Source organism: Pongo pygmaeus, chromosome 15 (assembly GCF_028885625.2).
Source record: "Pongo pygmaeus isolate AG05252 chromosome 15, NHGRI_mPonPyg2-v2.0_pri, whole genome shotgun sequence".
NCBI lineage: Eukaryota > Metazoa > Chordata > Mammalia > Primates > Hominidae > Pongo > Pongo pygmaeus.
Window position 1 is genome coordinate 95,107,513 of NC_072388.2, and position 25,725 is coordinate 95,133,237.

Sequence of the window (25,725 nt, forward strand, 5' to 3'; positions counted from 1 at the left end):
AGGAGGGAGAAAGGAAGGGAAGGAAAAGAAAGGAAAGTTACAGGAAAGATAACACTGAAAGCCTTCTATAGGGCAGTGAGGTTCAGGTCCCATTCCCACAGCCACAGTCCCTACTGGGCCCCCAGCTGCCGAGGGACTTTGAACAAACCCCTCTATCTCCCTGTGCCACAGCTTCCTTGCCTGTGACAAAGTCTGGGAGTCCCAGGCTGCCCCTCACAGAGGCTCATGATGACCATGAGTGTGAAGTACCTGGAAGAGACACCACCCAAAGGGAGCAGTCGTACCCACTGAGACTCCTTAGAGTACAACTGGTTCCCTCCCAGTGAGCCCCTGGAGGGCAAAGCCTCCTCGTGTCACCAAGTCTGGGGTGTCCACACCACACACACACACACACACACACACACACACACACACACACACACAGAGCAATGGGCCCCTATGGGCATCTCTGCTGTTCCCATTACTTGAACTGTGGCACGTGCATGATTTTCGATACTTGTTTGAGCTGAGAGCCATGGAGTACCCGCTGTGCAACCTGAGCACCGTGCAGTCCTCGAAGACACCACTCACAGCCTCGTCTCTATTGGATGATTAGCCATGTTAGGGCTCTCATTTATTGAGGACACCGCGTGCTATATTCCCTCTCATTTAATTATTCGGTTCTGTATTCTCTTTTCACAGATGAGGAAATCTAGGCTCAAAGACACTATCTTGCTCAAGCTGCACGACAAAGCAGGGCTAGGATTAAACCTCGTTCTGCCCAGATGCCGAGCCGGGAGTATACCGGACTCTGGGAAGAGCGTTGGCGTGGAAAGCCAGGTCACTCGGATCTCGGTCCTCAGGCACGGGATAACGTGTCAGCCCCAAGAGAGCGCTGCCCACAGCCCCGGGTGGGTTGGGTTCAACTGCACGGGGCGGGGCGCCAACAGCTCAGGACTTGGGTTCCAGGCTGGTTCTTGCACAAACCAGCAGGGCGGCCTCGGGCCTCAGTTTCCCCATCCCGCCCACGAAGGGAGGCGATTGTGAGCGCTTGGGGTTTCTGATGGACCCCGCCCCGGGGGTGGGGCCGGGAGTGGTCACGTGGAGGGGCGCCCCGTCCCCCGAGCCCCGCCCCGCCCCGCCCCGCCCCGCCCTGCCCGCCCCCGCGCTCGGGGCCCTCCGCCTAGTAGAGGTCTGGAGCCAGAAGTCCAGAGACAGCCGAGGGCGCCGTGCGGGCTCCGGACGCTCGCTGCTCCGCCCGATCCCCGCCAACTGTGCAGGCGGCTGACCCGCAGCGGCAGCGGCAGCAGCGAGGACTCGAGCGCTGGCGGCATCGACACCATGGATCTCTCCTTTATGGCCGCGCAGGTAACGGGGCGCCCTCCCCACGCGCCCCGGACCGCCAAGTTTGGGGAGGTTCGGGGCCACGGTCTCGCCCTCCACGCTGGGGCTGGGCAGTGGCGCCCGCCCGCTATCCGCGTCCCGGTCCTTTGTCCAGAGCCGGGCACCCCCACTTGGTGCACGCGTCGGGGGCGGCGATAGCGGCTCTCCCGGGGTGGGGCGGGCTGCGCGCCCGGCACCCCCGCGGCTCGAGCTGTTCTCACCCGGGCCCCTCTCGTTGGCAGGAAGGCTGCGAGGAGCCTGGGCAGCCCGAGTCGCCCCCTTCCTGCCCATCCCCCACTGCTGTCCCCCTTCTGGGGTCCCGGAGCCCTCCAAGGCCGGGGCAGCTCAGACCCGCGCGAACGTGGATGGGCGCACAGTCTCGCTCTTCCCCACTCTGTTTTCCCGAGGCGCCAGTAATCTGTCTCTTGCCGGTGACCTCGAGCGCCCCCTTTGCCGCCGCCTGAGGAAGGCGCTGAGACCCGCTTTGTGACCGTGACCCGCCAAGCGTCGACGCGCCGCGGTCGTTTGTCCTGTTTTGCTTTGTGTAGAGTCTGATGGAGCCACCAATGCCCAGCGCGGCCAGAACCCACCCGCCCCCCCGACACAAACAGGCTCCCAATGGCCGGAAAAACAAATCGCTCACAGCTTGAATTTTCTTCCAGCAGAATGCCCTGGAGTTCTGAGCTTGGGTGATGATTCTCTTTCTGTGTCTCAACTCTCCTGAGCCAGAACAAAGACAAATCCCAGATTTCTCCATCAGTCTGTGGCCCTAGAGAAGACCCAGAGCTGGCTCCAGGAAAGGGCTGCATTTGGCCTGGGAGAGTAAGTCCCAATCTACCAAAGCCAAATCTTGCACCTTCTCTGGTTGTGTTGGTTGGTTATGGTGGGAGCAGAGAGGTCGGGAGGCCACCCAGGCTCCCTTCTGTCTCCAGGGTGTGTGGCAGGGATCCCATCTGCTGCTGTTTTCTTTTACAGGGAATGAAGTTTGAGGGGACACTTTCTTTTTCCCCAGGCTTCACCTGTAGTGGAAGCCTGTTTAAAAAGTGACAGCAAAATCCAGACTGTGTGTGGACAGAGAATCTGCAAATGGAGGCTTAAAAGATGCAGAAGCCCCAAGTTAGTTCTGAGGGTCTAGATCCTGGCTCTCCCGCAGCCCCTTAAATTTTCCATGATGCTAATTGCCCTTCTGAGTATCGCTGGCCCTTTTTTTTTTTGCCTGATTTTACATCTCTTGTGCCTAAATCCATACTTATAAAAATTGTCATGTAAACATCATTTTAGATAATGATGGTTTTAGCTACATGAAAACTAAGGAGGCTTTCCAGGATTTATTTCTAGACTGGAGAAGAACTGTGTCTGCCTTCCCCTCTGGATCCCACTGAACCTCCGGAATTTCCATGGTTACAAGATAAATTGATCCTTGCTAACCCCGGAGCTGGCTGAAGCATCAGTTGCTGCCATGGCAACTTGACAAAATAAATACAGGGCTTTTTAACGTCTTTAGGCGGAATCTGCCCAGAGACCAGGTTCCTATTTTTCCTTTTTTGTTTACAATTCACATTCCACTTGGTCAATGTGTTCTCCTTGACACATTTTTGACATTGGTTACATGCGCAGTACTGTGCTAGCTGCAAGGAACAGAAACATGAAGTACCACACACATGAGAACAGATGCTAAGGTTTGTTGGGCACCTACTATGTGCCAGACGCTGGGTGCTTGGCATATTTTATCACAGCAAATCCTTACAAGTCCATGACGGTAAGGATTTTACAGGTCAGGACACTAAACGAGATTAAATAATTTGCCCAAGAACATGCCATTTGTAAGGAGGAGAACTGGATTTCAAATCTGGGCCTGAGTATCCGCAAAGGGTTTTCCACCTTATTGCTTCATCCTGAGAAAGATACAATATAAGGTACAGGACAGATCTATTTCAGAATGATTTCTCTCTTCTCCTCCCTCTGGGAAGTGGTCCTACTATTGTGCCTTTCTAGTAGATTGCTTTCTGCTGTTGATTCATCCCATTATCCCCATAAAGATGGGAACTGTTACTTCCCTACCAGCAATACTTCACAGTGCTTGGCTGGAGCAAGTGCTCAGACCCTGCTCCTGGTGTGTCCTGTGGCCACCAGGTGTGTGTGATGGTCACCGTCTCCCTGTGCAGTCTTTCCCTCAGCAGGGGGCAGTTTGCAGCGAAATGTTGGTGCATCCATCCACTTGCTCAGCAAATGTCTAGTACCTGCCTTGTGACAAGCTCTGTGTCAGGCACTGGGACAGGGATCCTGTAGGACAAACTTGAATAGGACGTAGATTTTCTTTCTGCATATTCATAAAATCTTCGAGAAATGATGGGCCCAGCTAAGACCCAAAGAGGGGAATGGCTAAAGTGCTGGGTTGAAGAAGGTGCCCAGCACGTAGTAGGTCCTCAAGTATTTGTTAGAGGATTGGATGAGGACAAGATGTATGTTCATGAAAAGACATTAACAGGAAAAGATGGTGAATTCAAAGTGTCAAATGCCAATGCCACTGAACAGCTGTCATCATCAGGACTTTGAGAATGGGGGCTGTAGATGGATTAGAACTATAGGCATATATCTCCTGGTGGGCCTGGGAGTTAAGACTGTTCTAGTTGGAGAGGTATCGAGATAGGGAATCCCGGGAAATATTCACAGAGTTCTTCAGAAAGCTAGAGGATAGGGGTGCAGGAGGGCTGGGAGACAGAGGCCAGGGCCAGATTATAGAAGGTGCTGATTGCTGGGGTGAGAAGTTTGCATCTACAGTAAGGCAGTGGGAGCCACTGCAAGTTATTGAGCAGGGGAATGGCATATAGTTGAAACAGACCGTTGGGAAAACCTCAGCCCCTGTAGAGGATAGAAGCTGGAGGGATGCCTGGGGCTGGGCGTGCACGCTTGTGTGATTAACTAAGTTAGTGAAACCAGATCCACGTGACTCCAAGCCCACGTTTCTTCTTCCCTGTGTTGTTAAATGTGATTCCTGTTTTTGGCTTAAGAAGACCCAGAACACATAAGCCATTTTAGAAAGATTTTCCACTCAAAAGCTAAGCATTAAATAGATACCCTCTTTGGGTGTACAGAGTAGACCCCAGTTATCTGGCAAATCCTCTTAGACAGAGATGCCCTCCCTGGTGCGGTACACGTGGCTGTATGACGGTGTAAGAGAGGCTGCAGGCACTGAGAGTGTGCTCGTGGGCCCCATCTTGCTTCTGAGCCCTGGAGGCTCCCAGTTGCCCTCTCCCCCACCCTGGAAACACCCCAGCCCCACTCCACGCAGTGCCTGAGTCTCTGGAGACTCTGGAGGATGTGAACCGTGAAAAAGGGCATCCATTTCTCCTTGGCCAGGAGTGGCCAAGAAGACAGGGCCACCTGGACGCCCAGTGGGCTGGGGACAAGGGGAGAATCACAGTCTTTTAGGACTGAGTCCAAAATCCCTGTGTCATTGGCGGGATCACCCATGTTCAAAGACAGCTGCCATGCATTCCCTCTGTCCCTTCTGGACACGCTTGCTGCCCACCACTTCAAGAGCTGGAATCTGATTCTTCTCCCCTTAAATCTGGGACTGTCCTTGGTGAAGAGAAAGTCTCGTGGCTTTCTTGGTGAAGAGAATGCAGTATTGGTGACATTCTGTGGCCAAGTCCTAAAAAGCCTTAGCTTCCACTTGGGCCTGTTGGGATGCTCACTTGCTCCAGGGGAAGCCCACATCATCCAAGAAGTGCAGCGACACAGAGGCTATCATGCTGTGGGAAGGGAGCGAACATTTCAGGAACGTTCTGCATGCTAAGCCAGCACTCATTATGGGGGAATGGGATGGACAACAGAGACAGGAGGGCTCCTTCACTTGTTCTTACGGTGTAACTCTCCTGTTAAAGCATGCCTCGGGTGTAAAAGCTCCACCTTCTTTTTGTCTTGCACTGTCCCGTCCCTGTAGTGAGTGGTTTCAACCCAGTGGTTCTCAAATGTTGTTGCCATTAGAATCACCTGGGAGCTTTCAAGAGTCCTGCTGCCCACGTCTCACCTCCGATACTCCCATCAGATTCCAGGGGTGGAAGCCAGGCACCAGCACTTTCCTTGCATTCCCCAGCTGATCCCAGTGGTCGATGAAGGGTGAGACTCAGAGTGTAAGCCCACCCTATAGGATACATCCACCCTCCCACTTCTCCCTCCCTGGATGAAACAGATCCCTGCCTCTCTGGTCACCCTTAGGCCATTAAAAACTCATGTGGTCACTGGAAGTCACCTAACACAGTATCGATTCAGCAACTTAAAATGTTTGGGCCCAGAATGACATAGCCTTGGAACTTGCTCCAAAACTGAGCTTCTCCCTCTCTCCAGGCCACACCTGCCAGAGGTGGGAAACCTGGAGTTGAGGTGGGTGCCTTTATTATTCCCATCATCGAGAAAGGGAGATTTGGAATGAATAGCCAGGGAGGCTCAGCCGGCAAACAGAGGGCCAGGAGTGGAGCCACATCCGCTGATGCAGGGCCATCCTTCCATGTCATCGCAGCACCCCTGCAAGAGCTGGGGGGACCAGGGACCCTCCATGGATTAGCTTCAGGGAATCACCATCCTCTGATCCATCCAGGGGGTTGTGTTTGTGTACATTTTTATTTTATTATCATTATTCTTTTTTATTTTGAGACAGAGTCTTGCTCTGTTGCCCAGGATGGAGTGCAGTGGTACGATCATGGTTCACTGCAGCCTTAATCTCCCAGGCTCAAGCAATCTGCCCACCTCAACTGCCTGAGTCTCTGGGGCTACAGGCACACGCCACCATGGATGGCTAGTCTTTTAAAAATTATTTTTAGTAGAAATGAGGTCTCATTATGTTGCCCAGGCAGGTCTAGAGCTCCTGGGCTCAAGCGATCCTCCTGCCTTGGCCTCCTGAAGTGCTGGGATTACAGGCATGAGCCATTGTGCCCAGCCGTGTACATTTTTAAACAAATTCTTGAACCAATCTCTATTAGTTTCCTAAGGCTGTGATAAATTACTACAAACTAGGTGGTTTAAAACAACAGAAATTCATTCTGTCATGGTTCTGGAGGCTGGAAGTCCACAATCCAGGTGTCAGCAGGGCCAAAGTAGTCTCTCTGAAGGTGCTGGGGTTGGGGGTGGAATCTGTCCCAGGCCACTCTCTTGGCATCACAGTGTTACCTGCAGTCCTTGGCATTCCTTGGCTTGTGGACACCTTGCTGTAGTCTCTGCCTGCATCGTCATGTGGCATTCTCCCAGTGTGTCTCTCTGAGTCTCTTCTCATCTTATGAGGACACCAGCCATATTGGCTTAGGGCCCACCCTAATAACATTATCTTAACTTGATTACATCTGCAGGGACTCTGTTTCCAAATAAGGACATATTCAGAGGACCCAGGGGTTAGAACCTCATTCCACCTATCGAGGGGACACAATTCAACCCACAACAGGTTCTGAAGACCCGTAAAGGATAAGCATCTTGGCCCTCATATTAGCAGCTGTTGATCTTAGAGCAGCAGTGAACAGATCACTTATTTAAACCTCAGTTTCATTATCTGTGAAATGGGGGTAAAACTGTGTCCTCACAAAACTGTTCATTTAGTCTCTTAGAAAATGTTTCCTGTGTGCCAGGCCCTCCCTACATGGAATGCTTGGGGTAAGGGATATCCTCAGAGCCTTCCAAGTGATAGATAACAAGACGGGGGTAAACACAAGGGCCCCAAGAGCCCAGAGGTAAGGGAAGCCTTCAGGGATTTTTTATTTGAACTGAGTTTGAGAGATGCATGGCGGTTATGCAGACATAGGAGTGAGGGTGTTTTGGGCAGAGGGAACTGTGTGCACAAAGGCAAGAGGGCTTGAAACAGTGTCTCCTGTTGGGAGTGTGAGTTGCTAGTGGCCATTGGAGCAGAGGGGTCAGGAAGTGAAGGGGTGGGTGTATGAGGCCAGGGAGCCCAGAACCAGCCAGGTGACCTCATGGAGTGGAGTTGGATGGAGTGGGGGCTGTGATGCCCTGGAGAACTTGGCCAGCCTGGCCTGGAGGCGGCTCTGGAGCTCTAGCCCCTTGCTCATGCCATGCAGAAACACAGGCCTAGGGCCACAGGTGCTTCTGTGTTTAAAAGAAAGCTGAAATTTTGATTTTCTCATGCACTCTGGGTGTTTTAATATTAACAACTAATTAGAAATTTTTACCAGACCTACCAACCATGGTGTGGACTGTTTCTGTTACTTACTGCTTATGACTTCAGTCACTTAATGGCTTAAAGCAATCATTTATTGTGCTTATGATTTTGTGGGACCAGAATTGAGGAAGGGCTTGGCTAGACAGTTTGTTTTTGCCCCAGTGGCACCAGCTGGAACAGCAGGGGCTGGAGTCTAGGCTTCCAGCCTGTAGTTTCCTCCGAACTTGTCTGGTGCCCCTAGGCAACTTGGCCACTCTCATCTTGGGATTTCATCCTGCAAGGGCTTCTTCAGCTGTCTTGGGCTTCCTCCCAGTATGGAGGTCCCAAGGTTGTTGCTGTTGTTGCATGGTGCTGGCTCCCCCAAGAAAGAGTGTTCCAGCAGTTCCAGGTAGAAGCTGCAGGCTTCTTAGGACCTGCCTAGAAGTCCCAGAATGTCATTAACACTACATTCTTTTAGTCAAGAAAGTCTCCAGGCCAGCCCAGATTTAAAGGGAGGGGAGTCGGATTCCAGCTCTTGATGTAGCGTGTGTGTCTAGGAGCGAGGGACAGAATGGATGGTCGTTGTCCTTGTCATTTTCCCTGCTAATTCCCCTTCTCTTCACCCCCAGGACCTTGAAAGACTCATAGTTAATTTGCATTTTAATCATTTTTCACGGAGGGGAAAAAAGACACAAAAGACATCTCTTCCTATTGGAGAGGTGATTTTGTTATCTTTTGAAACTGTCTTAGCTACCGGGAAGGGCCCCATTCTGACAGATATGCAAGAAACTAGCAGAAGTTGTCAGTCCCCAGAGGAACATATCACTGCCCAGAAAAACAGAATTCTAGGGAGTCTGGCAGTCCACTTCTTAGAGAATATTTTCTTCAGTCAATGAGTGCTTCTTTTTCTTCAAGCAAGAATTATCATTAAAATACAAATTGCCTGTTATCTTAGGGCTTGTCTTGTTGTACTTCAGGTTTCCATTGCAAAGATTTAAATATTTTATCCTTCTAATTAGACCTGCTTCAGGAGAGGGTATAAGGCTACATTTTATGCAGAGGTATAATGAGCAGTTCAAGAAGTAAACATTCCAGTGATTTTTTAGACCAAATTTCTAGTGTTTTAAGATTTCAGACATTTGACTTGAAACAATAGAATCTCACAAAGCTAAGAGAACCGGGACATCCGTGGGTGGATGGCCGGTCTCCAATGAAATGCTTGAGTGTTTAGGGAGCCCTTGTTGTGTGCTCTGTCCTGCTCAGGTCCTGCACCCCAGCTCTTTCTACAATTAGGTGATGGAGATCCATCTGTGTTCACTCCCTCCTCACTGTGTCCCCTCAAGACGTCCCTGTACCTTCCCATCACAGCTACCATTCAACAGATGCCTTTGAGGTACCAGACAAACCCTGTGCTGAGCAACACACAGAATCTCACTGAATCCTTGCAATGGCCCCATGGAATAGGCACATTCAGATCCATTTTATAGGTGAGGAAACTGAGGCTTAGAGGGCACACAGCTGGGGATCAAACACAGGTCTCTGCATCACGTCTCTTTCTTTTTCAGATGGAGTCTCGCTCTGTCTTCCAGGCTGGAGTGTAGTGGTATGATCTCAGCTCACTGCAACCTCTACCTCTTGGGTTCAAGCAATTCTCCTGCCTCAGCGTCCCGAGTAGCTGGGATTTCAGGTGCCCGCCACTACATCCAGCTAATTTTTTGTATTTGTAGTAGAGACAGGGTTTTGCCATGTTGGGCCGGGCGCGGTGGCTCATGCCTGTAATCCCAGCACTTTGGGAGGCTGAGGCAGGCAGATGACCTGAAGTTTTGGCAATTATTAATAAAGCTGCTATAAACATCTGTGTTCAGGTTTTTCTGCGGACATAAATTTTTAAGAGCCTATTTTAAAATCCAATCTAACAATCTCTGCTTTTTAATTGGAGTGTTGAAACTTTTATTTTATTTATTTTTTTGAGACAGAGTCTCGCTCTGTCGCCCAGGCTGGAGTGCAGTGGCGTGATCTCGGCTCACTGCAAGCTCTGCCTCCTGGGTTCACACCATTCTCCTGCCTCAACCTCCCAAGTAGTTGGGACTACAGGTGCCCACCACTATGCCCAGCTAAATTTTTTTGTATTTTTTAGTAGAGATGGAGTTTCACCATGTTAGCCAGGGTGGTCTCCATCTCCTGACCTTGTGATCCATCTGCTTCAGCCTCCCAAAGTGCTGGGATTACAGGCATGAGCCACCGTGCCTGGCTGAAACTTTTTACATTTAATGTGTTTATTGATATGGTTGGGTTTAAATCTACTATTTATTGTATGTATTTTCTATTTATTCATCCTTCCTTTGCTCTGTTTTTCTGTCTTCTTTTGGGTTGGGAAATTTAAATGTTTCAATGTTATCTCCTTTGCTGGCTTATTAAACACAACTCTTTGTTTTGTTAATTTACAGCTGCTTTTGTATTTATAGGATAGATCTTTAACTTATTACAACCTATTAAAAGAAGGCAGAAAAAGAAGAAAAACAGAGGAAAGAACAGATGAAAAAATAGAAAGCAAATACAATAAATAATAGATTTAAACCCAACCTTATAAATAATCACATTAAATGTAAACAGTTTAAACACTCCAATTAAAAAGCAGAGATTGTCAGATTGGATCTGCAAGTGATAGTATGCCACTGTACATACAGAAAGAACTTAAAACAGTATAACTCTATTTCTCCTCTCTAAGTTTTTGTGCTATTCTTGTTACACATTTTCCTTGTATATATGTTATGAACCTCAAACTACATTGTTATTATTTGTTGAAAGTCAGTTTTCTTTTAAATGGTTTCAATAGTAAGAAAAATTTTCATTTATTTTCCCATGTCGTTATTATAGCCAGTGCCCTTCATTCCTTTCTGCAGATCCATGTTTCTATATGGTATCATTTCCCTTCTGCCTGAAAGACTTTTTTAGTAATGCAGAAGTGCTGGTGATTCATTCTTTCATCTTTTGTATGTCTCGGAGGAGAAAAGCCTTTTTTTTTTAAAGTTTGTTTGTTTGTTTGTTTTTTCCTGGACATAGAATTCTAAGTCGACAGTTTGTTTAAAGATTGTTCCATCATCTTCTAGTTTACATTATTTTCAGCACAAAATCTGCTGCCATCCTTATTTTGTTCCTCTGAACGTAATACATCTTTCTGACATCTGGCTGCTTTTAAGATTTTTTCCTTATCATTGATTTTGGGCAATTTGATTATGATGTACTTTAGTGTCATTTTCTTCATGTTTCTTTTGCTTGGAGTTTGGAGAGTTTCTTGCACTTATGGACTTATAGTTTGCATCACCTTTGGAATTTTTCTGCTATTATTTCTTTGGAGATATATATATGTATGTATATATATATGTGCCTATATATGGATACATATCCACAAATATATCCATATATATACACATATGGATATATATGTGTATATGTATCCATATATATACATATGTGTGTGTGTTTGTGTGTATATATGTATATAGTTCTGTCTTCTCTCTCCTCTTCTTTTGGGACTAATACACATATATTAGGTCACCTGAAGTTGTCTCACAGCTCACTGATATTCTCTTCATTTTTTTTTTTTTTGGTCTTTGTTTCTGTTAGTGTTTTATTTGGATAGTTATTATTGATATGTCTTCAAGTTAACAAGGTTTTCTTCTGCAATATCTAATCTGCTATTAGTAATAGCCCCACCCAGTGTACTTTTGATACTAGATACTATAGTTTTCATCTCTAGAAGCTAATTTGGATCTTTTATATAAAAACATATCTCTTCCATTCTCTTCTTAACATGTTCATTGTTACCTGTAGCTTTTTGAACGTATGGAATACAGTTATAACAACTGTTTTAATGTCCTCACTTATTAATTCCAAATATGTCAATTCTGGATTGGTTTTGATTGATTGCCTTTCTCCTCATATGCTTCATATTTTCCTGCTGCTTTACATGCCTCATGATTCTTGGTTGGATGCCAAACATTGTGAATTTTACTGTGGTGTATGCTAGATATTTTTGTATTCCCATAAATATTCTTGTGCTTTGTTCTGGGATGCAGTTCAGATGCTTGAGAACAGTTTGATTTTTGCAAGTACTGTTTTTAAGATTTGTTAGGCAGGATCAAGCCAAATTTAATCTAAGAGTAATTATTCCCCATCACTAAGGCAATGCTGTTCTGAGAATTCTGCCTACTCAGTGCCTCATAAATGATGAGATTTTCAAAATGGGTGATGGAAGCAGGCATTATTTCTGGCCCTATATGGGTTCCAGGCACTATTTTCTATAATTTTTAGGGTGATTCTTTCCCTGCCTCAGGCAGTTTCTGTGCAAACATGCACTCATCTGTCCTTTGTTGAATGTTTGAGTGGTCCCTCTCTCAAACCCCAGGGTTCTTTCTGTGGGCAGCTGTCTTCTCTCCATACTCTGCCATGTGGTCTCCAGCTGCCTTACTCTCCTCAGACTCTCATTTCCATTCTTCAACTCAGGGAGTCCATTGAGCCCTGTCTGAGTTTCCTGCTCCATGGCCTGGAAACTTTCCATAGGCAGTAAACTGGAGCACCTGTATGGCTCACCTTGCTAATTTCCCATCTCTCAAGGTCACTGTCCTTCATTGTCTGATGTCCGGTGTCTTGAAAATCATTTTCATGTATTTTATCTGGTTTTTCAGTTGTTTCAGTTGGGAGGGTAAATCTAGTCCATATTACTCCATTTTGGCTGGACGTGGAATTTTCATAAGCCTGTGTTTTTAACAGCTGTATTTCCACCCTTCCTCCTTTTCTCCCATTGTGGGAAAAGGAATGTTAACACTTGAATCTAAATCTAGACCATTACCCCTACCTCCCAGCTATGGACCCCTGGTCCAGCCAGCACTTCTCTTTCTCCCTGTCTCCCAAATGCCACAAAATGTGAGTAACATACGTACATACTCTACAGGTCAAGTGAGCCTGGGGAATAACAAGTGAGGACGCCTAATCATGCATGGACCAGCCTAACTAACTCCTTTCCAGTCTGCCGTTGCCACTTGGAGTTCTTCCAAGTATCCTGTGACAGGTTCCATGAGACATTGAGGGAGCCAGTCTGTGATTCAGGTGTGGGGTCTGTAGACCAGGAGCCAGAGTTGGGCAGTTCAGTGAGCAGAGATGGGTTCTTTAGGCCTCCATCCCAAATACCTGGGCCCTAGAAAGCCTTGTTCCCCAGAAGGATGAAAGTGAGGGGAAATGGTGGGAGCAGGTTGCTCCAGCCTGAGGCCTACGCAGTTTGCCAGCCTCCCGTTTAGCCAAGAGCTGGAACACTGCTCATTTCCTCCAGCCCTCGTGAGGACCCCTCATCTGTCTCCTCAGCATGAAGTTCTGGAAGCTGATTAGAAATATATTAAGACTTGGTTTCCAGCAGCTTTGAGGGACACCTGAGGGGGGCTGACTAATGTGCTCTCCCAGGCACCCTGAAGCCGTCTCTCTCCACCGAGTCTTAGCAGCCCTTCCTGCATCTCCTGCCTTCTCTCTGACCTCCTGCCAATCCTTCTTCTCTTCCTATGGAGGTTCCACCCGGGTCCTGCTGTGTATCCCAATAATCAAATCAATCAAGCAGGGCCAGCCATGCAGGCAGGCTGTGTTGGGGAATGTGGAAAGCCAGAAAGAAGTGATTGCCAGCCTTCATCGTCTTTGTCATCCTTGCCAACAGCGTGAGAGCACACATTGCATACAGAACATCATTCCTAGGCATGAAGACCTGTGAGGCAGGAGCCCCGCCCTCTGGTGGAAGGAAAGGATAGATGTCGTAGGTGAATCTTGAGCACCTGCTAAGAGCCAGGTTCTGTGCTGCACAGGCAGCCTATGAAGGCAACACATTCAGTGCGCCAATTTTAGAGAAGAGGATATCGAGGCTCAGAGAGCTTTGGGGCCTTGCCCAAAGTCATCCAGATGAGAAGAAGCTAAGCTGGGGTCAAGGCTAGATCTGAATCACAGATCTAGAGTGTTGGGGTGAGATGGAGGCAGATCTGAGCCCCAGAGAGTGTGGTTCTATGTCACAACCCCTTCCAGCCTGGCTGTCTCTGCAGCCTGTCTGGGCAGAGTGTATTGTGGCTGAAGCCAGGTGTCCCACAACTCAGACAGGCTGGTGCCAGAGGTGGGGGTGGGGACCCCACAGGAGGCTGAAAGAATTGAGAGGGGCATTGGAGGACAGGAAGCTTGCTCCTCCTGGGAGGGGCCATCCCTCTCCTCTGCCCCTGCAGCTCCAAGCAGCTCACCATCAGAGCATCCCTCACCTTCCAAGGCTCCTTTGAGGGCCAAGGTTCTCGTCTCATTTATGTCAGGATTGCTGCTGCCCAGCCCAGGGCTAGACCCAGTAAATATTTCATAAACCAATCAAGGAAGAGCAGGGAATCAATAAAGGCACAAGAAAAACCTGGACAGAAAATTATGTCTTGCATCAGCTTGCCAGGCACCTCCTCTTGGAATCTGGATTATGACTTTCCCCAAGGCCAGCGATCTGGACAGCACCAAGTCCCCCACCCTTGCCCCAAGTCCTCAAACTCCCCAGTCCCCAGCGCTGCTCTCTTGTACCCCTACAAAGTGTCTGCTGCATGCTGGGCCCAGCACTACAGGCATTCTGCCTCTTCTTCCTCTGAATGATTCCATGGTGTGAACCTGTGATCATTCAGTTTACTCAGGAGGAGAGTGGAGGCCAGACAGGGTAAGACGCCGGCTCAAGGTCTTGCAGTGGGGCTTGTATTTGGAGAGGGCTGACCTCTCTAAACCTCTGGACTTCTCTGTCAAAATCATGACTCAGAGGTAAGGTGACCCAGCACCCCGGTTTCTGCAGGGCTGAGGGGCTTTCAAGACAGGAGACTTTCACTTCCATTGCTGAAACCGGGACAGCCCCAGGCCAACTGGGATGGCTGGTCACCCTACCCAGAGGCCATTTAGAGGGGCTTTTTGGATCCCTTTGGGAAGACTGAAATGTTGTTTCAGAGTTTTGTGGGCCTCACTGTATTTGACTAATATTCTTGCTTTTAAAAAATGAGTGGGGTTGGTTGAAACTGTGTCCAGAATCCACACCTTTCCCCGGCCCATTTAATTCTCAAGTGTTAACAAGCACTGAGGATGGGCCAGACACCATTCTAGGCACTGGGGACGCTGGGGAACAAGCACTAAAGTGCCTGCTCTCGCTAATGGCACCTTGTCCTGACAGCTGCTCACCTCCTATGAAAGGTGACCAAGGAGTGAGGGCATCACACAGCCCCTGCTGTCCGCTCACCTCTGTGTCCCGGCAGCCATGCAGAGAGGTGCCCAGTACATGTTGACTTTGATGAATCCATCAGGAAGGCAGCAGAAGATGAGCAGAGCCTGGGCAGACCCCTGGCCCCCGGAAGGGGACTCTCCCTGGGCTGGCCAGGCCCAGCATGGAGCAGGCAGGCCCCCTCCTCTTCTGTAGTCCTAGAAATCCCAGGCTGAGCCCCAACAGCAGCTAGTGGTCTTGTAGGAGGAGCACAGCCCCACCTCCATGATGGCCCTGGCCTGTTCAGTCTCCAATGGCCACCTGTCACCCAGAAGCCTCCCGGTGTTACAGAACACTGTTAGCCAGGTCACACGGCTCACCCCGTCAGTCTCCAGCAGCCCACTGTGGGAGGAGGTACCAAAAAAAGGAGGGATGTGGTCCCACCCACAGTCATGAGGCCTTGGGGAGGGAGCACTCCGGGGAGTCAAGCCATAGCCTCCAGCAGAACACTCAAGCGTCTGTCGCATCACTCTCTTTACCCATCTGTCTGCCTCTGCTCTGCATAGGAGACCCTCAGGGCTAATGGAGTAAGCTGTGCCTCTCTTTACAGCCCCAGGGCCTGGCCGGTGGAAGGCCTTAATAAATGCCTGCAGTGAGCATAATGAGCCCTCAGTTGGAGAACGTGGTGGATGTTCTGACTCTTCTGTTTGCGCTATTCTGGGACCCTGACCAAACCGCCTATGTAGAAGCACAGACTGTAATGTGCCAGAATCCCTCCCCATCATCCCTTATGCAGGGTGAGTCACCCGCTGTGTCTGTATCTTTAGCAACACGAGGCTCACCACCTCGCCAAACAGAGACTTCCACGGGAGTCAGGTCTCCCTAGGCTACAGCATGGCCCTGCCACCGTGCTGCTGGGGAAATCACATCATGGTCCCCAGCCACGGCATTCTCATTTGTGCAGTGCACTGATGGTAGTTATGATAAGTTACCACAAGGCTTGGGATTTTGCCGCTTAAATATGGTAATGTGGCACCTGAGATGGGGAGGCAGGAGGCTTGAGTTCTCGGCCTGGCTCCGCCACTCATGATTTGGGGCTGTTTGACTTGGAACAAGATGCTTAATTTCTTGGCGCCTCAGTTTCCCTTTCTGTTAAATGGGAACAGTAGTAATAGCTCATAGTATGGGTGGGAGAATCAAATGAGATGGTGAATGAGAAAGAACAAACTGTGCAGGGCAGCACGAACACCAGCAATTATTATGTTTGAACCAAAACTCTATATCCCCCCTCCACATCATCCCTTTTTTTGGACTAAATGTAGCCATTTTCCTCAACTGTTTTCCCAAATGCACATTCTCTCTAAAAATCTTCACTAGGTCAGACTCTAGTCTGTCAGTGTTCTTATAGAACAGTTTTTTCATAACAGGACATAATAATTCAGGAAAATCTATTACCTCCTTGGATCTAGCCCTAATACATTCATTAATGTGGCCAGTGAGGGCCAAATCTTGCCTTGTCTAATGCAAAACCTTTGACTCATTCTGATAGGAGATCTCTCTTTCCTAAACACTGCTGTTCAGCCACGTCTCTCCTCCAGGATTTTTACAACTGATTTTTTTGAAGCTTAGCACAGATACGTCAAGAACTGTGAGGGGTTTGCAATTTTACTTTGCCTTCAAGTTAGTCTTCCAAAATTTCAAAGATGCAGACAGAAGACATGAGACTCCCGGAGTCAAAGGGCATTATCACTCACACCGCAGCAAGCAGCTTGAGTTTCATGCTCACATCAGTGCTCCCTGCTCTGCAGGTCCCATGGGGCAACGTGGAGCAGCCCGGGTGGGTTCTGCACATGCGGTGGGTTTGTGTGACAGCTGAGGAACCTCAAGCTTAGGAAAACCCACTCTTTTCAGGGAGACTGCTGACAAACCTGCCCAGCCTTTGCCTCAGAGTGAGAGATATAATTATCCCGGTCAGGAAACAGATGTGCCATCTGCCCGAGAGGGGACACTGTCTTTTTTCAGGGCTGTTTACTTTACCCATATCTTGAAAAGATAGTCCAGAACACAGCCTATCAAATCCTCTATTCAAAAGGCATACAGAACAGGATTCTATGGAGAACTGCCTTCCAACAATGCATTTATACATATCCCTCACAAATGCAGCTGCGTACATCTGGGCCTGCATCTCAGCTTGACCACTGCTGAGCTGTATCACCTTGGGCAAACTCTTTAACCTCTCTGATCCTCCATTTTCTGCAGCCTGTAAGAGGAGGTATAATTCCTATCTTCCAGAAGTTCTGTAAGGGATTCTCTGAAGTAGTGTTCATGAAGCCTCCTCACCGTGCCTGATACAGAATAGACCATGGAGAGGAAGCAGCAGGGCCGAGATCACTGTGATTTAGAGCCCATCCTTCTGACCACTTAAATCTCTTTCCTTCACTATCCCTCCCTGACTTAGCCCTCTGGCTCCTGTTTCTTCCCTGCCAAGTGGGGCAGAATCACCTGGGTAGCTGGCGTTGCAAGGCCTGGAGCAGAGATCTCAGAGCCCGGGTCACACCTAGGCTCTGGGACTGGGTGGTACTTTCTAAGCTAAGCCTCAGTGTCCTTTGTTACAAGGAACCCACCCCCTAGGATTTAAGAAATAATTAAAGGAGATAATAAACATGAAATGTTTGGAATGTTCCTGCAAGGGACAGGTGCTCAGTAAAGCCTTTATGATGCTATTTGGATAGCTTGAGCCTCTCGGAATGCAGTGTAGGCCATTCTAGCTGCTCCCCAGAGGGAAATTATTAGAAAAAGCAAAACAATTTGCAAGCCTCTTGCAGCTCACTCAGCATGCTGGTGGCATGCAGCAGCAATTGACTGTACATTCAGCATTCACGTGACAGGGCCCTTTGTGAGCTTCTGGCTTGGGGAATACAGAATTGCCTAAGGCACCCTGCAAGGGGGTCAGGGTGGTCAGCTGGGCTTTTTTGGTCTTGACAATATTGCTCGCATATTGTGTGACCTCAGGGAGAGGAGAGTGGAACCTCCTCCTTCTCGCTGGGCTCCACTGAGGGACTCAGCACTGCATAGTGGTCAAGGGTTTGAGAGGCAATCAGACTGACCTAGGTTTGAATCCCGAGTTTGAAACCAGCTGGGCGACTCGAGCACATCACCCATCTTCCTGAGCTCAGTTTCCTCTTCTGTAAAGTGGGGATAATGACCTCTCCTGGCTCGTGGAGGGGTAAGGATTAGGTAAGTCCATGTGTGTGCAGAGGCTGGCCAGGAAATGGTGCCTATGATGACATTGCACTATTTTCTGTTTTTTTGGTCTGCAAAATGCAGGTTGAGTGGGTAGACCCTAAGATCTCTTATTTCATAGGGAGATGGAAAAACTCCTGGAGTTGCAGTCAGAAAACCCCGGTCCAAATTCTTTATAGCCTCATACAATTTATCTGCACCTCACCTGTCGATGGTGCCAGCTCCCCACGCCTCCTTCTGTGATGTATGGCAAAAACACTGGTCACCATACATGACAGAGGACTTTGGTAGGTGCTCAAGGTCCCTCTCAGCTCCAGGGTTGTCAATCATCAGGGCCACTGGCCTCAAAGTATGCTCCATCTAATCAGGGCTATAGCCAGTATGAAGGTAACTCAAACATCAGACACTTAATGGGGCTCACAGGCACACCTCCAGGGTTCTGCTGTGGTTTGAATGTTTGTGTCTCCTGCAAAACTCATGTTGAAACTTAATCCCCAATGCAATGGTATTACCCGGTCAAGAAACAAATGTGCTTTTAGGAAGTGATTAGACCACGAGGGCTTAACCCCCTCATGAATGGATTAATGCCTTCTAAAAGGGCTTGAGGTGGTGAATGCACTCCTGTCCCTTCCACTTTGTGAGGACGCAGCCTTCCTCACTCCAGAGGGTGCAGCAGCAAGGCACAAAAGCAGAGAGCAGAGAAGCCTTCAGCAGACACCAGACCTGCCTGCACTTTGATCTTGGACTTCCCAGCCTCCAGAACTGGGAGAAATAAAATTCTATTGTGTATAAATTGCCTAGTTTGTGGGATTTTGTTATAGCAGCACAAACAAGCTAAACTAAGACCAGTTCCAATGGCTGGAGCTGCCTGTTGCTCTGTTCTGATGCTGAGTAGACCTCAGGACATCTACTGGAATGGTTAAGGCTGAAGGAGCTCATTGAACCCCAGTGGCACACAGGGTGAACCGGCCCAGCAGCAGACTCCTTTTTGCCAAACATTGCAGGAGTGATGGCTTCTGCAAAAGGGGAATCTGTTTGGCCTCCTGCTGATGAATGATGTCTATTGATCCTTGGAAGTAGAGTCCATTTTTTATACTTTGGGTCAGGAAAATCACGTGGTGCTAGTAGACATCCTGGGAGAGAATCCTGCAGGCCTCCTGTATTCTGCCCGGAAGGAAGCTCACCTCCACCCCTGGATCCTTCGTGGAGAACCATGTGGAGGCACTGAAATTCCTTCACATCTCTTGGTTCCTGTTGCAGAGGTTGGAGAAGTTAACTGTCAGGTGCCATTGGTCCCTTGAGTCACCATAACCAAAACTGACCATACTGACCATGCTAATGCCTGCCTTGCCATGTGCCAGGCTCTCTGTTGAATGCGTTACACAGAGCAGCACAGCTAAGCCTCAACACCATGCTCTGAAGTCGAGATTACAATTGAGCCCAATTTTCAGGTGAAGCAGCTGAGGCTCAGATTTGAACCAGCCAGCTGGCTCCCACGTGCTGTGTCTCATGGCTCACTTCCTCAGCTCAGGGTCTCCACTCTCCTCCCTGCCCGCACTTCATGGGGCAGATCCTCCTCACTCGGTCACTCTACACCTCTGTCTGTGTCCAACTTACTCACAAACACAACTTGTGGCTCCTGGAAATAACTACCTTCTGTGACCTGATGCTATTTTATTCCATTGGAATAAAGATCCTTAATGACACCATTTCTACCTCCCCTCTTCCCTAACTCCCACCTCAGCTCACCTCCCCCTTCTTTTAAGAATCTTGTGAACATTGGCTTATTTATACTTATGCACCATCTCAGGCCTCCTGGGGCAGGTTTTAATCATCTACCTTCTTGCTGGAGACATCTTGAAAGACTCCAATCCTTCACCCATGCTGAGAACATTTCAAGCAAAGCAAGAGGCATGAGAACAGTTTTTAATTGAAGTCAACGTTGTGGATTTTCCCACACAGCCAGACACTCAGGCATGTTGGGGAGATTAAAAGTGATGTTGGAAAATGCATCCACGAGTCTGTGCCCTCAAGCAGAAAGCAGCAGCCACCTGGGCTCATAGATCAGACAGGATGCATCTCAAACAGAGAATGGGAAGGATCCATAGATTTCCCTGCCTGGCCCAGCTCTCCCAGGTGCCTCCTACAGCATTGCAGCAGTAGGGCTGCCACTGGCAGGGCTGGGAACAGCTGGGGGGCTATCTCCTGTGCAGGGTAGCCACAGGTTGCCCAAGGGGCTTCGATTCTCCAGTCTTGGCTCTGCCAGAGCCTGGTTGTATATCCCGAGAAAGTCATGACTGAGCCTGTTTGCATATTTGAAGAGGGGCTCAAGATTACCTTCTCCAGGCTGGGCGCAGTGGCTCACACCTATAATCCCAGCACTTTAGGAGGCTGAGGTGGGCAGATTGCTTGAGCTCAGGAGTTCAAGACCAGCCTGGGCAACATAGTGAGACTCTGTCTCTACAAAAACTACAAAAAAGTTAGCCAGGTGCGGTGTTAAAAAATTAGCCTAGCCAGGTGCACACCTATAGTCCCAGCTACCCAGGAGGCCGAGGTGGAAGGATTGCTTGAGCCCAGGAGGTCGAAGCTACAGGGAGCCATGATTGCAGCACTGCACTCCAGCCTAGGCGACAGAATGAGACACTGTCAAAGAAACAAAACAAAACAAAAAACCTGCCCCATGGGTTTATTTTGAACATTGGATGTGGTAATTTGTACAAACAGCTTTGCAAATATAACAGATAATAATGACACAGCTTGACATGTATTGAGCACTCATGAAGGGCCAGGCACTGCTCTCAGCACTTCTCATCATTCCCATTCTACCGATGAGGAAACTGAGGCCTCAGGATTATGTCACCAACCCACACAGGGAGCAAGTGGCAGAGGGGGATTTGCAGGTCGTGTTTGGGCATCCTTGCTGTCAGCCACTGTGCTGTGCTCACTTGTCACATGGCAGCATAGCTCATAAGATATTCTTTAACCTGGTAGCAGTCTCTGCTGAGGGGGCCCTAGCTGGGCTGGGTATTTCTTGACCCAGTAACATCCATCCAAATTCCCATGCCACTGCTGCAGCCCTTGCCCCCACCTTTCCTCCTCCCTGGACCACTGCAGGTGCTTCTCACCTGGGGGGTGTCTCCAGTTGCTTCCTGATCTGTTTCCTTTCTTCACCCTTGCCAGAGGGAGCTTTCTCCTGCTGAGGGTCTTCTGTGGCTTCCTCCATCCATGGGATACAGTGCCAGGTCCTTGGGCCAACCCTTGTTCCCATGAGCAGATCCCATCTCTAGGCCTGGGCCTGAAATGCATCTTCCTGGTGCCCACACCAGTCAGGCTGAGACACATGCAGCTCCCCATAGTGATGCCCCAAATTTTCAGTGCCTTGTCCCTGGGATGCCCCCCTCCCCTCCTTCAATGCTGGATTCAGAATCCCCTTCCCACAAAGCCAGGTGCCTGGATCCCACACGCTAAGACACTGTCCTTTCTTCCGAGTGGCCAGTGCTCTTCTGTAGCATTCCTAGGGACTTCTCCCTCCCTATCGGCTAGATCGTCATTTGTGGAGCTGATCGGCTGGTTCTTGTGTGGCTTCCCAGCACAGGACATAGGGCTGGTATGAAGTCAATTCTGCACAGAAAATGAAGGAGGTGGGATTGGTGTCATAGGCCCAGGTCTCTGCTGGCCCCCACACTGGTTGTGTGATCTTTGCAAAGGTGACCCCCTACAGCTACCATCTCTGCAACAGTAAAAATGGAATGACAGCTGTTCTATTAGCACGGCCAGTACTGACCAGCCAAGTGAGCTGCGACATGCTTTGTGACATGTAGAGAGTTCCAGCGCCGTGCATGAGTGGCTAAACAGAATATTGAGTTTATTCAGCAGATTTTTTATCCTCTGCACCCTCATTCTCATGCTACCATCTGGGGACTCAGGGCTCAGCTCCCTGACAGAGCAGTGTCCTTCCCTACTCTGTCTTTCTCCCTTGCCTCACCCATTCACTTGATTTCCTCCTCAGCCACCCCCAATTCCTGTGCTGCATGCCTGAAAGAGGCAGGAACTTCACCTCCATGCTATGACCAGAGGCGTCTTCCCTCTCACCCGTGCCCAGTGCCAGGGACTCAGCCCAGCATCAGAAAACCCAGCAAACACATCTATCTAAAGAGAAATAAGTCCCACATCTCCCATGCCAAACATCCAAGGAGCTGAGATGGGAGGGGTCTGGGTAAAGGGTGCCCTGAGCCCTGAGACACATCCCTGCCCATTTCCATAGCCCACTGTGTATTTGCCGTAGACCTTTGAATAGGAAGGAAAACAGTAAGCTCATAATTCTCAAGTTTGAAAAAGTTCTTCCCAGAACATTCACCATCTTTAAATTGTAAAAACAAAGACAATGCCACGACCATCACCTACTACTGATGCTACTAAAACTAAACACAGTGGCAGCTTATTAAATTACCATTTCCCTGGTGCTAGGCTCTGTGCCCAAAACCATGCACTGGGCCTCGTTCTCAGGGCTTTTCTTCTGTCAGCTCAAGAAGTCCTCACGGCACCTCAAGGAGGGAAATATTTTCATTATCCACATTTAGAGGTAAGAACGATAAGGCCCAGAGAGGGTGAGGGATTAGTCCACAGTCACACAGCTCCTTAGTAGCCAAGTCAGACATGGGGTGCGGATGGCCCAGCTCTTTGTTCCTGCACCTTCTCCCTGTTGGAGTAGCTGGGGTTGGTGTTATCTATTGCCATTGGGCATGTATTCGCACCCCTCATTTTAGTTCATAGGTTCATTTAAGGAGCTAACTGTGTGTGTGACAAACAGCAAACGTGGCTGCCTGGAGAGCGCACCGCCAGAGCTAGAGCTGTGTGTGATGAACGTCTGCAGTGGCAGATATGATTCACTGCGGTTCTGATTCTCTGTGGGTTTAACTTATTGTATTTTCTTTTAAGTAGCACTAATTTGCCATCGTGTGCCTTTGGGTGGGCAATATTTAAAGAAATAAACATCTCAGGACAGGTGCAGTGGCTCACACCTGTAATCTCAACACTTTGGGAGGCTGAGGCAGGAGGATGGCTTGAGGCCAGGAGCTGGAGACCAGACAGGGCGGGTCTCTACAAAAAATAAAAAGTTAGCTGGGTGTGGTGGTGCATGCCTGTAGTTTCAGCTACTTGAGAGGCTGAGGCGGGAGGATTGCTTGAGACCAAGAGTTTGAGGCTACAGTGAGCCAATATCACACAACTGCATTCAGCCTGGGTGGCAGAGTAAGACCCTCTCTCTAAAAATAAATAAATGGATAAATAAATAAATAAACAAACATCTCAGCATCATTCCACAGCTTTCTTACAAATGCTCAACAGAACAATTATTCTAATACTTTGTCTTCTATCTCAGTCACCACATTCCCCCTTAACGAGGAGTTAATCAAACTTCCTGAGGATAAACCTTCTATCCAGCTGGTCCAGTCCTTTGGCTCATGTTGAAGTCAAAAGCCCTTGCAGGCAGCTTTTCTTGTCTGCTCATGGCTTTTCTCCAGCAAGTCGCTCCATGGATCGAGTCCCTGCCATGTGCATATGTCTTCTCTGAACCTTCCACAGTCTGCCCACTAGGGTGTTGAACCACAGGTCAGGTAAAGAAAATGGGCTTGGAGTGAAGGAGTGGATGTGTGGCTATGCTACCAGTCGGAGAGAGAGCCTGACTTTGCACCCTGGCCTGAACCCCTAGTCCTCTTTCAACCTCAACCATGAGATGAGCATCACCAGCTCCAAATGCTCCCCATTAATCAAGAAAGAAAACAAAAAGGACCAACGGATCTTCGTGTTTTCCTTTCATTAATCTATTTTCTATCTCCCCTGCCATTTGCAAAAGCTGACATGGACATTGCAGCCCTCCACATGTGTCTTTATGGTAATAATTTGAAACAGCAGCACTGCCTGTTTCGATTGGAAAGGAGGCATTTCCTGCCTCTTAGGAAAAATTCCTCCTGCCCAGCTCCCTGCTCGCGGCTGCTAAGGTTCACATCCTCGAAATTCCACCACTCTGAGCTGCATCCGTGTCAGAAACCCTAGGGAGTGGCCCAGATCCCTTTGCCAAACATTTCGGCAACTGGAACCCAGGTTTCTCAACAGAGAATTAAAGTGCTGTCTTCACTCCTGGGCTGCCAGGTACATTCTTCTTTGGCCTTCGGAGTGCCCTTACATACTCTCAGGATGAATCCAATCTTGTTTCTCAGACGATTTTCTCTCCGACAGACAGGTTACCTATGGAGCATAATATAGACTTGATTTCGCCCAGACAAGCCACTGAGCATTTATTGAGTACCTGCTATGTGCAAAACACTGAGGATCAAAGAGACACCACAGACCCTTTCTGCCCAGAGTCACTAAAAGAGTGGGTGTCAGTACCTTTATCACAGAAAAAAATTTTTCATCTGATGCTTTTAAAGAATTTGGAAGGTGGATGAGACAGGAATCGTCATGTCTGTTTGAAAGCTGGGTAAGCGGAGGCCAGGGAGCTGTGAAGCAGCCGTTGACTTTGCAGCTGGGGTGGGTCTCAGGCCTCCTTGCTCCTGTCAAAGCTGCCATCCCCTCAGGAACAGAGGATGAATAGGATGGAGGTTCCTTATAAGAAGTGATCTCTCGAAAAGTACTGTCCACCCAAGGAACAGGACTGTGGCATCCTTTTTTGTTTGTTTGTTTGTTTTTTGAGACAGAGTCTCACTCTGTCACCCAGGCTGGAGTGCAGTGGTACAGTCTTGGCTCACTGTAACGTCTGCCTCCTGGGTTCAAGCGATTCTCCTGCCTCAGCCTCCCTAGTGGTTGAGACTACAGCCAAATGCCATCACACCCAGCTAATTTTTGTATTTTTAGTAGAGACGGGGTTTCACAGTGTTGGCCAGGCTGGTCTCGAGCTCCTGACCTCAGGTGATCCACCTGCCTCAGCCTCCCAAAATGCTGGGATTGCAGGGGTGAACCACCATGCCTGGCCATGTGGCATCCTTTTGAGGAACAACAAAAGTCACGTCCCTACATTGGCTTACGCAAGGATTTCATGACCAAGAACCCAAAAGCAAATGCAATAAAAACAAAGATAAATAGCTGGGACCTAATTAAACTAAAGAGCTTTTGCACGGCAAAAGAACAGTCAGCAGAGTAAACAGACAGCCCACAGAGTGGGAGAAAGTCTTCACTATCTATACATCTGACAAAGGACTAATATCCAGAATCTACAACAAAATCAGACAAATCCGTAATAAAAAAATAAACGATCCCATCAAAAAGTGAGCTAAGGACATGAATAGACAATTCTCAAAAGAAGATATACAAATTGCCAACAAACATATGAAAAAGTGCTCAACATCACTAATCATGGAAATGCAAATCAAAACCACAATGCGATACCACCCTACTCCTGCAATAATGGCCATAATAAAAAAAATCAAAAAAGAGTAGATGTTGGCATGGATACGGTAAACAGGAAACACTTCTACACTTCTGGTGGGAATGTAAACTAGTACAGCCACTATGGAAAACAGTGTGGAGATTCCTTAAAGAACTGAAAGTAGAGCTACCATTTGATCCAGCAATCCCACTACTGGGTATCTACCCAGAGGAAAAGAAGTCATTATACGCAAAAAAGGTACTTGCACACGCATGTTTATAGCAGCACAATCCACAATTGCAAAATCATGGAACTAACCCAACTGCTCATCAATCATCAAGTGGATAAAGAAACTATGACATATATATATGA

The 25,725-nt window shown here is 48.5% G+C and overlaps 1 protein-coding gene across 1 annotated transcript in view; it reads left to right on the forward strand.

Moving 5' to 3' along the window:
• The first annotated feature begins 1,135 nt into the window (after positions 1–1,135).
• C15H14orf132 (chromosome 15 C14orf132 homolog) overlaps positions 1,136–25,725 on the forward strand; it is a 54,466-nt gene continuing 29,876 nt past the window's right edge. The window contains exon 1 of the mRNA XM_054449044.2: positions 1,136–1,347. Within this exon, the coding sequence (XP_054305019.1) occupies positions 1,321–1,347 (27 nt within the window). The 5' untranslated portion in view covers positions 1,136–1,320. The remainder of the gene's footprint in view (positions 1,348–25,725) is intronic.